The 15,982-nt window shown below is 40.0% G+C and overlaps 1 protein-coding gene across 1 annotated transcript in view; it reads left to right on the plus strand.

The window, feature by feature from the left end:
* pappaa (pregnancy-associated plasma protein A, pappalysin 1a) overlaps positions 1-15,982 on the plus strand; it is a 105,183-nt gene that overhangs the window by 75,448 nt on the left and 13,753 nt on the right. The window contains exons 15-21 of the mRNA XM_014409760.4: positions 2,207-2,390; positions 4,791-4,992; positions 5,108-5,312; positions 6,013-6,160; positions 6,353-6,468; positions 9,922-9,993; positions 11,918-12,016. Of these exons, the coding sequence (XP_014265246.2) occupies positions 2,207-2,390; positions 4,791-4,992; positions 5,108-5,312; positions 6,013-6,160; positions 6,353-6,468; positions 9,922-9,993; positions 11,918-12,016 (1,026 nt within the window). The remainder of the gene's footprint in view (positions 1-2,206; positions 2,391-4,790; positions 4,993-5,107; positions 5,313-6,012; positions 6,161-6,352; positions 6,469-9,921; positions 9,994-11,917; positions 12,017-15,982) is intronic.

Genomic DNA, 15,982 nt, shown 5'->3' on the forward strand with positions numbered 1-15,982 from the left:
TAAGTGGGCCCTTATGTGTGTTTTACTCAACTCTCTCTGGCCACTTTACAGAAAAAAATAAATAAAAAGACCTGATAGATGGAGTCATCCTGAGATGGTCATCCCTCTGTCAGATTTTTCCCCATCTTTGCACAGCATTTTTGAAACGCTGTTTTAGTGATAGATGGGTTCTCTATCACCTCCCTCACCAAAGCACAAACACATCTAGGTAAACGTGTGTGTTTATGTGTATTTGTATGTGTAGGGTGTAGTATTGACCACACTTGTGAAGTGCATATTAGCTCGTACCTTATCCCACACATGCACAATTTTGCAAGTGTACTTAAGATTTTCACATATTTTAAAAGAGATGTTTCAATGTTGCTTCTATGGTCCACATTGCTTCTCCACAGCTTCACATCTCAACTGACTCATTCAACTCTTCACCCAGTTGTTTTCCAGAAGGCGCTCACATGCAATGCATATGTTACCTTGTTGGACATCCAAATATGAAAGGAGCTTATTTATTTTGAGGGAACCCGATACTGTTACGCAGTATCATGTAACGGGATTGAGATGAAAGACAGATATACACGGAAACAGAGAGAAGATTATGAAACAATACATTTGTATTGCCAGCTGAGTCCAGTTTGTGTTGAAGTTTGGCCTCGCTTTAAAAAGATGTGTGTAATTAAAGTCAACCAGTGTAATTGATGGGTTACCCACACAGGTTTCTCTTCTGGTTCTGAGAATAAAAAGTCAAAAAGATTGAGCTCTAACAGCTTTGTTGTGAGCTTTCTTGGCACGACTATCGATTTAAACATTCCTGTTGGATTACATGGTTCTACTTAATGGAAGAGGATAAAAAAAATTGAGGGTTAACCCATTCAGATAAATTTCGTCTCATCTCTGAAAACCTCACACTACAAGCCAAATAACTGGAGCAATGAGACCTATTTTTGATAGAGAATAAACCTAACACGAGGAAACTTTTCTAGTTAAAAAAAAACAGTTAGAAAGGATTTTGAACTATTCTGATTGCCCTGTCAGTTCTCAGGAGTTCAAGAAAATATTGTTTTCTAATGCTATATTCTCTAGACAATATTCTTCCCTTGAACAGAATGGTTTCACATAGCCATGTGTAGAGTGTGTACACACACACACACACACACACACACACACACACACACACACACACACACACACACACACACACACACACACACACACACACAATAAATGCAAAACGTCTGGCAATTGAGAAGTAATTTACCTTAATGATAATCCCTTATACTGGAACCTTTATCTTGCTGGCGATTTAAGCATGCCTCTGTATGAAATAGTGGAGCTATGCTGCCACTGCTGGGTTTGCTCTTGTTTGAGTCTGTTTCTTGTGGATTTTGCATGTTCTCCCCATGTGTGGATTTCCTCTTGGTTCTCCGGTTTCCTACCACATTCCAACAACATGTAAAGGCCCAGGCACACAGGATACCCTCTGTAGTCTTTCAAAAGTTGGAGAGGCTGCCTTGATTTTCAGAAGGGAGCAACGGAAAGCCACTTGTTCCTATTTGTTTATGAAATTACAAACTCAGTAAATATGAAGTAACCTTTCTACTTTTTTCCCCCTTTGATTTTGTACTATTTCCAGCATATTGTTTATCTCTTACCTAAATATAATAACGACTTTCTTATGTTTTGTGACTACACATAAATTCAGAAAGAGGATGAATAATGGATGTAGACTAAACCCACAGGGGTTTGCCTTCTATTTGTAGAAGACTTTATGTGCGTGCGTGTGTCTGTGTGTGTTTCTCAGCTGTCACACTTCCACTGAAGTCAATCTGTTTAGGGTTAGGGCTGATTGTGCAGTTGCTGGATATCAGTTGTCTGAAGTACATGACTTGACCTTACAAATGCTATCAGCAGTTACTTGAGCTGCTGAGTGGCCTGTGAGGCTTACTGACATACAGTAAGCTAAGCCCGATCAGGCTTTGTTAGGTTACACGCTGATTAGGAACTTGTTGAAATGATTGCAGAATTGCTGTAGTCATTTTTTTTGTGAGGTAAACATTTATAGGACAAGTGCACTACATCAGTCTGTCGCATCAATATGCAAATTAAAGCTTGCATCAATGAATATTATTATATATCTATGTAGACTATGTTGTAAAACTTATATTTCTTTATTTGTTATTTACTTTGTGTTATATCATGTCTTGTTTTCCAGTCAGAGACTTCAGTAACAATAACTTGTGCAAATGGGAAGTGGAACAAACAGGTATCATGCGAGCCTGTGGACTGTGGTTTACCAGACAAGTATCATGTTCATCCTGCCATTTTCAACTTTCCAGAGGGCACTACCTATGGCAAAAAGAGCACATTTCAGTGTCGAGAACCTGCCCAGCTAATGGGTGAGTTGCCTAGCGGAGCACTGACATATCCATGTTCAGATTCATATTTACAGGGTACCCTTCAGAGATCTTTTCCAATAAATATATACACCCGCTGGTCACTTTATTAGTTACACTTGTTGTGTTTGCTAATGCTATTATCTAATCAGTGACTTTGAACATGGTTTGCAGAGAATGGACCAAAAAAGAGAAAATATCCAGATAGCAGCTGTTCTCCTGGCACAAAAGCAATGGTGCCAGAGGTCAGAAACAAAAAAGAATGGCTTGGCTGGTTTTAGCTGATAGAAAAGCAACAGTAACCATGAAGCAAATGGGCTACAGCAGCAGAAGACTGCACCAAGTGTCACTTCTGTCAGCTAAGAACGGGAAACTGAGGCTATGATTCACATGGGCTGAACAAAATTAGACAATAAAACACTGAAGAAACATTCCCTGCTCTAATGAGTCAGGATTTCTGATGTGATACTCAGATGGTAGGTTCAGAATCTGGTGTAAACCAGATAAAAGCATGGATCCATCCTGTCTTGTATCAGTTGTGTAATGGTGTGAGGCTATTTTCTTGTCACACTTTGGGAGCCTTAGTACCAACCAAAGCCTACCTGAGTATTGTTGTTGATAATCTCCATCCCTTTATCATGACGGTGTAATCATCTTCTGTCAGCTGCTTCCAGTATTTGACATTGCCTTTTGAAAATTAGCACCGTATCACAAAATGATCTCAAACTGGTTTCTAGAAGATGACAATGAGAAGAATCTCTGAAGAATTTTTCTGGCACTTTGTTGAATCTATCCCATGAAGAATTAAAGCAGTTCTGAAGGTCAAGGGTGGTCCAACCAGATGCCCCACACATGGATCCCGAATGCCTAGATCTATACAGAATCAAAAGGAACCTAAGAGCCTTTATCATGAACTAAATGTAGATTTGGCCAACTTCAAGCCAATAGCATCAAGTGCAGCATCTACCAAGGAGATCCTTTGTCCCCAATGGTCATTGACAAGACTGGCTACAGATACTGACTATGGAATGGAGCAATCATCAGCCACCTCCTCTACATGGATGACATCAAGCTGTACGCTAGGACTGAATGAGACATTGTTCACTGATCCACACCACCAGGATCTACAGCAACATCATTGGAATGTCATTTGGACTAGATAAATGTAGTCGGATGTTAACAAAGAGAGGAAAAGTAGTCAGAACTGAGGGAATTGCACTACCAGAAGGGAACATTGCAGACATTAAGGACGGCTACAAGTACCTGGGAATTCCACAGGCAAATGACAACCACAAATGAGAAATGGAAACTGCAACCACCAAATACCTGCAAAAGGTCAGGCAAATCCTGAGAAGTCAGTTGAACTGGAAGAACAAGATCCGTTTTATCAACAGCTACACCCTGCAGGTTATCAGGTTCTCTGCTGGGATAATAAGCTGACCAAAGGAGGAGATAGAGGCCACTGACATCAAGACAAGGAAGCTCCTCATCATGCATGGAGGGTTTCACCCCAAATCCAGCACCCCAAGACGTAACACTAAATGTAAGGAAGATTTGGGGAGTGTCAGAATCACTGTCCAGGATGTGACAACAAACATCCATGAGTACATAGGAAGATGGCCACAACCAAGGATGATGGCCAGAGCTAGCAAAAGAGCCCTGCATGGTGACATCCAGAAGTCCTACCAGTGGCTGGACAAAGCTGAACTGAAAGATAGCGCAGAGGCACTAATCATGGCAGCACAGGAACAAGTTCTGAGCACAAGATCCACAGAGGCTGGGGTCTAGACAGACAGACAAACTGGTGATAGATAATCACACGGACATAGTAGTGGTGGACGAGCAGAGGAAGACAGCGGTAGAGATAGATGAATGATGAAGAAAGTAACAAGTAACCAAGTAACAGAACTATAAGGAAGAAGGAACATGAGAAGCTGGAGAAGTTTCAAGGGAAAAGAACTCAAGAAGATATGGAGTGGGGAGGTAACAGTGGTCCCAGTGGTAATCGGAGCACTTGGTGCTGTGGCCCCCAAGCTAGGCGAGTGGCTCCAGCAGATCCCAAAAACAATATTCGAGATGCGCAGTCCTAGAAACAGCAGAGATACTGTGCAGGACCCTCAAGCTCCCAGGACTCTGGTAGAGCACCCGAGCTTGCAGGATAGAGCGCCCACAGGGGCAAGAGGGGATGTTCTTGCTAATAATTTTAGAGGTTTCTTCCCACTGATTGCCAAGGAACACAGAAAAGACCCTTAAACTAAGACCACCTTTTTTCAAACAACCTCAAATTTGGCTTTGCACTACAACTCATAGTTTTGAAGCCGACTGCATCTGATCTGACCTAGTTTTACTGATTCACTGACCTGTATGCTTTTCCATTTATCCTTTCCTTTTTCGTTTCTCTAGGTACAAACAACACGCTTACCTGCCTCGAGGATGGTCTATGGTCCTTCCCAGAGGCTCTATGTGAGCTTCGTTGCCCAGCCCCTCCTCTTGTACCCAATGCTGTGCTGCAGACAAAACGTTGCCAGCAGTCAGACTTAAAAGTTGGCACACTCTGCAAGTACAAGTGCAGGCCAGGCTACCATGTTACCAATAAACCCAAGCGGTAAAGAAATAAACTGAAATTTTTTTTGTTCATTTTTTGCTACTTTGAAACTTTGTTCCCACATGAAATTAGGGTCTGCACGTGATTCAATTAATCATCTCTCTTTTCCTTTTAGGCGTGCATTCAAACGCCAGTGCACAGAAGACGGCACCTGGCTCGAGGGATCTTGCGAGCCCGTGACTTGTGATCCTCCACCTCCGATCTTCCATGGCTCCTATAACTGTACCAATGGGTTTCGTTTTGACAGTACCTGCACCCTAAACTGCTCTGACCCTGCTGGTAATACTGCTATCGCCGGCACAGGACGCTCTGCCCATACGGTGAGGCTGCTGCACCCTACTTGCAAGCAGGTCTGTCCATCTCTTTCCTCTCTGTCTATTCTTGCTTTGCCAGTGTCCTTGTCTTCTCTTTTTTTTCTCTTCTTTGCACCCTCACAGTTCTTTTTTGTTTTGTTTGTTCAGCATAACTTAGTAATAAATAATATAATCACAGATAAATATAGTGCATTTAAAACAATTTGTACCACCAGGCTGATTCTCCAGGATTACTGGTAATGTTGTTTGTTTGGAAATCACTACAGACAAATTGTTATTAATATACTCTTGTGTAATATCATACATAATTACTAATGACCAATGATAATGTACTAAATTAACGAATTAATGACTGAAAAATAAGATACAGCCTTTATCCTGGCTGTTTTTTTTCTGATACGTCTTTCTCTGCCCTGCCTGCTTTTCTCCCTGTCTCCCTTAGCCCTACTCAATTTGACGCCATGCTAATTAGATTGCTATTGATTTCCAGAACAGCCCTGCTGCCACAGACTTTTGAAATGTATACACCTTTTAATCTGTTCTGCCTCTTCGACGTTGTGGGTTGGATGCCTACTAAAAATTGGATTGTATTTCCCTGTACAGTGGCATGGCATCTCAGTGTCTTTGGCCTAGTAGTGTTTGTGCACCTGTGTGTATGTCTGTATGTGTATAATTATTTGTCTGTCAATATATGTGTTATTTTCAGGGCAAAGGGTCCAATGAGATCCGCTGTCGAAAAGATGGAAATTGGACAGGGTCGTTCCGCCTGTGCCCACACAGCCAAGGCCAGTGTTCTTTACCTCAAAACCTCCATTATAGCCTGCAATACTCATGCAAACGAGGACACGGCATAGGTCTGTATGCACAAATCTACTGTTACTTAATGCTTTTTTTATACTAGGTTCATCTTTCACACATTGCCAAACCATTGTGACATAGTCTCACAATGGTTTGGCAATGACGAGGAAAATAAATCTCGGCATTCGTGGTGTTGATCTTTCATTAGTGTAATTCTCTCTGTCACTTTGTCACACAAACAAACACAGGTGAGGAGTGTGAGCTGACATGTAGAGAGGGGAACAACGATGTTGTGATCCTCCCTCACAATATGACCGTAGGAAAAGTAATGAAGGAGCACTGGAGAAATCCACCTAAGTTGAAGGTAAGTTTGCATGTGTTTGTGTGCGCCTCACAGCTCTGAGAGACGCACTTCACGAAGTTCTGTGAAGCACAGCTCTTCTCCTTGGAATTTCACATATAGTTCCTTGATCCTGACTCCATCGCTTGCAATGCAAAATGCCAACCCAATGCCATACAAATATTTGGATTAGAGGCATAGCAACCTTTTAAAATTTATTCTTGACAACAAGTATGAAAACCTCCTGCTGCCCACTTTCCTTTCAGTCTTCAAGATGATATAGTAGTAGATATAGTGGAGAGATAATGAGGTACAAGAACTTTATTCCCAAGGTGTAAAGATTTTTTTCTAAATTCCAGTGTATTTGTCTTGCTGAAGAATTGTTGTGAGGCACTTGTTTTCACCCTCACTGCCACTGTGACCAACCTTATTCATTCAGGTTAATCACTGTTAAAGAACACTGAAGCTCACTGGTAATTGGCCTAATTTAGATATACCTTACAGGTACTTAAATAATAAAGTGTTCTTTTTTTGGCAGATAGCAAAACACAGAGGTAGGAGGCTGTGGTGGAGAAGGTCACATAGCACAGGACCGTACATTTTGTCTCTTTTGGGGCTCTCCGACACAACCATGGTGTCATTTGAGATATTCATGAAGATTATGGTTGAGGTCAGCAGCTGTGTAGAGGTACAGCTGGACTGTGTGTGTTGTCTAAATTCTAATTTTACTCTCAAAATGTATCAATGCCACAAATGTTGAATCTGCCTTAAGTACTTTTGTCAGCTTAATGCCCTTTTAGCTGTAGAACAAGAGACAGGTCTTACTAAATAGCATCGAGTTTTGAAACTAGAGAAGTCGCGCTTGACCAAAAGAGTACATTTTATTTTTCTCTTTTTTTTTCTCCGACAACACCTTTTGTTTCTGTTTCAGAGTCACACTGAGTCAGCAGTTGGTGGTGGATGCCGGGGGAGGGGTGGGTTAGGCCATGTGGACACGAAATGATCTGCTTTTATGGATTTGTGTAATTGATATGATTTGTGCTCAGGGGTCATTTCAAACCTGAGGTTATGCTGTTGGGTCCATCTGATAGTGTAAGAGAAGTCAGAGAAGTGATGTTGGTAGGATGACTGTTAAAGAGTAGGAAAGTGTGTTGAGGATAAGCGGTTAGAAGAGGTAAAGCTTTCAAGGTAATGACCACAAGTCTAAGCAAGTGTAATGTTTTGTTTTGTCCCTCCTTCTGCCAGCTCATCCTGTGTTGATATATCATAATTAATGCGAGCACACAGTCTCATCCCGAACATATACACGCAGTCATAAGCAACTACCGTAGCATCTAAAAGGGCTAACAGAAATTTGCCTTATGGCACAGGAGTGGCCAGGGGTGATCATAAATGATAAGAAATCAGTTTATATTCCTCCTAATGACTAATGGTCCTAGTCTGGCCACCCTATAAAAATGGTCTGCCACTCATGTGGCAAGATGTTCCCAATGGTAGCATGTTAGATTTGCGATCACATAATTGTCATATTGCTATTACTGACATTAATGGTGAACCTTGTTCCTACTCAGTTAATTCTAGTATCAAAAAAAAGATGAAAAATAAAACTGAATGACCACCCAAGAGATAAGGATGCAAAAACACAGAAATACAAGATAAAAAGGGTATTAACAAAACAGAACAGAAGGATACTGCAGTAGTGGGAAGTGAAAAATAATAATAGTCATGGTGAAGGCTAACAGTTGTAATAACACCAGGAATGCTGTAAGTAGGAATTGGCAAACTATCCCTAGAGGGTGGAATTCTTCATGCACCATCTACAAGAGAATTAATGTCCCCACTTTCTAGTTCTACTTTGCTGAGCTGGAAATCAGCGTTGCCCACCTTAGTAAGTGATGTTGATTTATTGCCTTTAAACTAGTTGTATTTTGGTTCTTAGTGTGACCCACTTAGAATTCTCTCCTCCTTCTTTATCTCCACCTTCCCTCTTTCTTTTCCCTGTCTCTCTATCTATGACTACTCTGTGCCCTCAGCACCCTCCTCCCCCTTTATCAGCAAAATTACCCTGTCGGGCTTACTGCAGAATTAGTCATTTTCTATATGACATGACCTCTTCTGTGGTGGTGCTGAGATAGGGATCTATTTTTATGTGGTATCAGTCCCCTGGGGAGGCTTCAGAGGGTGAGGATCCCATACGTAGTGAGGGGTGAGGCCAGGCTACAATCATGGATTATCATGATTTACGACATTGCAGTGAGAGGAAAGAGAGAGAGAATGAGAGAGAAGGGGAGAGTTTCTAGATGACATCATCACTGTAGAGCACAAGAAGGAAAGAAAGAAAAAGTACAGCATTTGCAAAAAGTTTCACCTGAAATATAAAATAATGTTCTCAGTATTCCACCGTATATACTGACCATTAGAGCCCTTCCCTGTAGACGCACAGGCATACACACACACAGCAGGCATGTCTGGACTCAGCTATGCAGTACTATATCACAGTAGTAGAAGCATCACTCTCACAGCTCTCAGTTGCCCTCAGATGCTATGTTGTTGATTCTCTCCACCTTGAAGCCTGTATCTTTCTTTTTGCATTGATTTGCTGACACGACTGTAATGAAAAATACCTTAGTTTGCAGCAACAAAAGAAAAGAATGTCAACTTTGTGAGATATTGGGGCACAATGGATCTGAAAAATGGACCAGCTGAGGTCAGCGGGGTTTTGCTGCAAATGGTGCTTTTGGTCATGGCCAGTACTATATAAGCTCGATTTACATATCCTATAAGCAAAGCATCTGTTTGCCTGTTCACGTACAAATTCCCAACATGGGACACAGACTTTATGAGGTCACAGTCGTGAAATTAAAAATGCCCTTTCATCGTCATGTAACTATTTACACCCTTTACACCCTTATATTCTTGTACAGTGTATGCTTAGAAGGGTGCATTAGCACATATAGCTGTACATTCAGTGTACACATTGCTGTCCACCTGCCCTGAGCACAAATGTGTTCTGCTGCATTTCGAAGAGAAACACAGCAGGAGAACAGAATGGGATTCCACACATTCTGCAAAGATATTAGATAACCTGGTCCTCTTACCTCTGTGCTTCTGTCTTTCTCATGCTTCCAGTTCCTTATCCTCCTGGGGGTATGACTAAGTTATAAAAAACATTTTTTTTTAAGTTATGTCTTTTAAAAATCAATTTACTCGGTTTCAGTGTAAAGCAAAGGAGGCTTCACAAAAAAGCTTCTATGAGTAGCACATGAGCTCTTTTGATAACGTCTATGTTTCCCTGTCTTAGGGGTGTGTCCGTGCACAGCTTAAATGTGCCCATTGAGTTTAGTACGGTTAGGGATTATGTGGCCTGAAATCTGGGAAAAAAGGACAATCTCCTGGCAGGAAATAAATTGTACAGAGCAACTTTTCAAGCGTCAGTGTTTCTTTGTTTCAACCCACAAATGTTGATTTATCTTACAGAGTATTATCTGTACAATGGGGCTGAAATGGTATCCACACCCAGAATTCCTCCACTGCATCAAAGGATGTGAGGTAAGGCATACAAAAATTTAATTTTCATACCTACTTTCTTGACTCAAACACAGGATATATGGTGTGTAAAGCTTTCGGTACTACCTTCTGTACTTAGTCCACCCTGAATGCTTATTAAGAATTAAGAGGGTACGTAGCAATCAGGTGCTGCTGATCAAATGCACTTGATTAATTGCTCATCAACAAGTGAGACTGGAACTTTCAGATGTGTGCTAACACAATGCTGCAATCTACTTATAACTGGACATCCGAGCAGATTCATCCCAAGGTCAGAATGTTAAAATTCATAACAGTAGAATTAGAAAAAAGCCTGAACAAGTGTGGCTTGTTTGGAAGGGTTCCTGGGCAAATATGGAACAGCTTAGGGGTGGTGATTTGGGCTTGTTTTATAGACACAGGACCTGGACAGTCACTAAGTTGACCGTAAACTTCTCTCCATAGCAAAGGATTCTAGAATCAAATGTGAGGCCTGTGAAACACCAAAACCTTTCCCAAGACTGGGTCATTCAACAGGACAATGATCCCAAGAATAGTAGCAAATCTACCACAGAATGGCTGAAAAAAGTAAATAATCAAGGTGTTGATTATATCTGCAAATGTTGATTAACTAACATAGTTCTGTAAAGAAGAGTGGGCCACATTTCCTCCAAGTCTAAAAAAGTCTGATAAAGTCATATTATCATATTACTTGAAATTATTATTTCAAGTAATAATGGTAAAGGTGATAAAGGTGGATATATCCATCCATCCATTCGCTTCCGCTTATCCTTTTCAGGGTCGCGGGGGGCGCTGGAGCCTATCACAGCTGTCATAGGGCGAAAGGCGGGGTACACCCTGGACAGGTCGCCAGTCTGTCGCAGGGCCAACACATAGGGACAGACAACCATTCACACTCACATTCACTCGCACCTAGTGGCAATTTGGATTAATCAATTAACCTATCCCCACAAGCTGCATGTCTTTGGACGGTGGGAGGAAGCCGGAGTACCCGGAGAGAACCCACGCAAACACGGGGAGAACATGCAAACTCCACACAGAAAGACCCCGGCCTGATGGTGGAATTGAACTCAGGACCTTCTTGCTGTGCGGCAACAGTGCTAACCACCGTGCCACCGTGCTGCCCATATATATGCTACTAAATCATGTGGTATGGTTAGAGTTTCACAGAACTGGAAAGAGTCCTGTGAAAACTTTCTTTTTTACATCAGTGTAGATGAGTTATAAGTAAAATCCTCAGACAATAGTTGAAGAAAGAAAACCAAGCAAGTCCATAATGAGCTTTCTTCCTTCTGGGACATATTGCTGTTATTAACAACTCTGCACAGGGACAGAAAACATTAGGCACTCACAAGTCATTTAAACATGTTGCTGATACACAGGTGTCTCTTATCAGACTTATATATAAGGTCCATTGAAGAGCTATTAACTAGCTATAATCTGGTGTAATGCCTCCTGAAATAATTTACACACATGACTGTGTCATTATGCTATGTTTTTCCCTCCATTAATGGGGCATTCACAAGTGAATGCAACATCTGAAGGAATTCCACCTTACTTCATGGAAGAATGATATCATCCACTCATTTTGGCCAATTGGATAACCTGATTGGTAACCCAAGCTGAGAGGGTGGGGCCAACCCAATAAATCAAATTACTGGAGCATTTTGTGCAGTGAATAGTTTATGGTGTCCTCAGTTTGATTTACGGGTCTGGGCGACTAAGGGCTTAAAGAGTCAGATTGAAGAATGAGGAAAATGTAATGTATCAGATTTATCAGCAAATTTATCCAGAGGCTTCTAAAAGCCCCAAAATGCTCAAGAGAAAACAGCAAAAGACTCTGAGAGTTGTGGCAGCAATTAACAAGGCAGGATGTTCTTAGCTCAGTGTCTGTGCCTAATTGCTTGGCTCTTTCTCTTTGATATAGCCATTCATGGGAGACAACTACTGTGACTCAGTAAACAACAGAGCCTTCTGTAACTACGATGGAGGAGACTGCTGCCAATCGACTGTCAAGACTAAAAAGGTTAGTGGCATTTATTTACCTGGAAATTAGACCCAACCCAACCCCCCCCCCCCCCCCCCCCCCCCCCCCCCCCCCTCTCAAAAAAAGTACTTATCCCACCTCCTGCATATGTTTTTATCATTTTACTCTACTGCTATGCATTCGGTGGAGGTTGCATGATATCTTTAATAAGCTTTGATACTTGTGAAAATCCTATTTTCAGTGTACTGTAATGAATCACAGTGCTCTGCTGAAAGGTATAGTATTTCAACCTTTGGACGATCTCTAAACAATTTCTTCCTTCCATTGTCTTGTGTGCACTGGTAGACAGATTACAGACCCTGAATTCAAGAGAGTGGGAGGTTTTAGACTTCATCAATAGTGCTCGCAAAATACCACTTGCTGCGGTATTTTGTTACTTAATCTGTTATTTTGTATAGTGTGTTCACACAATTATGTGAAATTTGGGTAGTAATTTTACTTTATTTTTAGTATTTTTAGACTATTTTAAGTAAAGGCTGTAGTTATTTGATGAGTACATCTTACTTACTTTACTACCTCATTCTAATAATAAAAGAGAACTGTCATTTTATCTATGCATTCGTTTAATCTTTCAAGAATTTTGTTTTCTATTTTTAAAATTCAGCATTGCATTTTTAAAAAATGATGATTTCTGTGGTATTAACTCCCTAAATTCTGAGTGGTACTTTGCCTGTCTCATCCCTGCCAGCTATTGGCAAGAATTATAGATGGATGTGTAGTTTAGCTTCTGGGCTGCAGCATCTGCTTTCCTGGCCTGGCCTGTTTCTCTGAATCTGGTGAAAGACTTTGGTTGTACTCCCGGCATATCCATCTGTATGTCTGGCTAGATTTATATTGAAATTGATGTCTATCACTGGATATGTCACTGTGTCTTAGTGGACAGCTTTGTCGTATCCCAATTTCATGTTTTTGGGATACATATATAAATATTTAGTAAGGTTGTTAGTTAGCAACTTCATCTTTAGCATCTATCTATTAAATCACTATGAATCTATCTTAAAATACAAATTCTTTAATTTTCTTCTTCTATTTATGTGCTATTGGCTTCTATCAGAATGCGATTCAAAATTTGAGTCTTTGAGTTCTTTCTTTTATAAGTTAACTATCAAATCTAAGCCATTGTATTCCAAATGCAGCAGAGAGTTGATGAATTGTTATCAAATTGCAAAATCTTCTGACCCTTTGGGCAGAACTTGCATAACGCACTTTTGTTGATGGATCCTATCAGGAGAACAGGCCTTATTTTTTGAGAGTTAGAAGTTATACATCAAAGGGTAGCATGGTCTAATGTTATGTTTGGATGGAGCAACACATCTACAGTTTAAAACTGAAATGCTTTTGAAGGTTTTGACATCTGTGCCTATGTTCCAGAAATTGTTTAGACTAGCTGAACGCTAAAGAAATCTTGAAGCACAATCAAAAAGCAGTGTCCTCCACAAAGGCTTATACTCTATACTCTAAATTTAAGAAATTAAATTTGTATCAAAATTTAATGGGTCCTTCTGTTGCTCATATACCGCATGCACCAAATTTGATTACATTTCACTAGGTTTCAGGGTAACCTTGCTTTCAACTACACATACACACAAATTACATGGGCCAGTGCCCTGCCAAAACAAATGTCTATGCCCCATCTCAAAACTTCAAAGAAAGCGATCCCCATCTGCACTAGTTTTAGCATTTTTTTCTTTGCCCATACTCTACTTCTTCACCAAGAAATCAATTTGGAAGTTTATGCATGGTCTTGTCAACAAGAAGACAGACAAACCTACAAAACTCAGTAACATCAGAAATACATTTTTGCATTTTGCATTCATTGAAAAATGCTTTTCAAACCATGTGCACAAAGAAGTAATCTCCTCATTTTATAACTGTCAACCACAGAGCCACGTACTGCACAACACAAGATCAACAGATTCAGAGAAACCTTTAACTATATTGACAGCGTACTCTATATTAAACTTGAGCAATAGTTTTAAAGAAAAAGTCTCAGTATATATCAATATAAGAAGACGCATGCGAGAGAGATATACTTTTTAACACACAGTCCCTGAGGTTTACAGGTTTTAAAAGAAAATTGAACAAAGAAACATTAGGCAAAGAGAAACATTTTGTGAAACCACCCTCGTAGTCAGTAACAGCTGATAAAGATCTGCCGATACTTTATTTCTTCCTTGGTGACGCTCTCCAGGCCATTCACCACAGCAACCTTCAGCTGCTCTTTGTTGCCGGGTCACTCTGCCTGTAGTCTTGTTTTAAATCACTATGAATGAATTTTTAATGGGATTTATGGCTGACTTGGTCAGTTAAGGAAATTCTTGATTGTTTTTGGTTGCTTTTGGCTGTTTGTTACAGACCTGAATGATGAAATATCATACATTTATATATATTTGTCTCAGTTTGAACACACAAATATTATTGTAACATCTTGCAACAAAAAAAGTGGAATTGTGTCTCAAGTCCATTTAGTATGTGTGATTCTTAGTATTCAATAGTACAGCATGCAAGTTTACACACAGCTTGTAATCTACAGTTTGTTTATTATGACTTTTCTTCCCCTGCTGGGGCTCAGACCACCTGCTGCTGGTAATCATATATGGACACGCCTCTGCCCAGGCTGAGGGGAAAAGAGCATTTCTAACATTTCCCCAAATAACTTTGTTGCCTCCTAATACTTCAATATATTGGTAATAGATAGAATAGTAGTAATATGCTATTTATCAGCAAAAATGTCGAGCAAAGTATGGTTTTACTTTCCAGAACCTCAATTGTTGTGGAGGAATCTTGCAAGGCTTAATGCTATAGTATTTCTAAGCCAAAGAAACGGCATACTGAAAGTCAATAGTGTGATCCACAAAACTTGTACAAAACTATTACTGAAATAACTACACAAATTAAGCGTGAAACCATCCAGTGAATGCTATTATTACTAATAGTCATACTAGAAATAACAATGAGGTGAAGATAAGCTCCGTGATCTTCACCGCGATCTGCTATAATTCTTAATTTTCAAAGAAATTGGAAAGTTTTATCCGTTTTTCTTAATGACTCTAGGCTGTTCCCCTGGGTTTACACCTGAACAATGCTTGTCCAAATTCTATTTAAAGACATTATGCATGGACTGCAACTACAACTGGCTGGTGTTTTCCACTAGTGGGTCCCCTGCAAATTATTCAAGGCATTTAAAAAAAATTATTCTGAAATAACCAGTTGTAATTTGATTTATCAGATGCCAGGAGCAAGGGGCAAGGAAAGGTTACTGTGGGTGAGAAAGAAAAAGGAAACACTAAGGAATTAAGCTGATATGTGAAATTGATATAGGAACAAAGGAAAACCAGATGTTTGACATTAATCCCTTTTCTTGCGAGCACATTGCTTAATTGATGCTTTTTGCTCGCAAACACATGTTGCTTAATGTCTTGGCCAATATAAACATACCTTGTTTTCACGAAACTCAATTTAACCTGAATGCGAGTTTTAAATTATTACATTTTAACAGCCTTCCTGACAATCTTTATATGTTACTTTGATATCGCTGCCCATATTTCCTCTCTATTTATTGTTTTAGTACTTGCGTTAATAAGACATTTGGATTTAGTTGTTTATCTCATATTCTCACAATCATTCCTTTTTGATCAACTCAGACAAGTCAGTTACAGGGCGTTTTGCACCTGATGCTTATTTTCTACAATCCATGGCGATTAACCCAGGACAGAGATTCATAAAAAAAATATGTTATATATAATAAAAACAAATGTGTAACTCATTACAGATTCTGCTTCTCTGACCTGCTGATTAATGCTTTTCCCAGCTGACAAAGACAGACAGTTTTTATCTCTTCAGAGTGAAATCAATGTTCCCATTCAGACCTCAAATAAAGACATTGTTCCAGCTCGCTTACATGTGCCTAAACACGTATTTCATCAACAAAGGTTTTGTTTCTGT

Source organism: Maylandia zebra, linkage group LG7 (genome assembly GCF_041146795.1).
Source record: "Maylandia zebra isolate NMK-2024a linkage group LG7, Mzebra_GT3a, whole genome shotgun sequence".
Taxonomy (NCBI): Eukaryota; Metazoa; Chordata; class Actinopteri; order Cichliformes; family Cichlidae; genus Maylandia; species Maylandia zebra.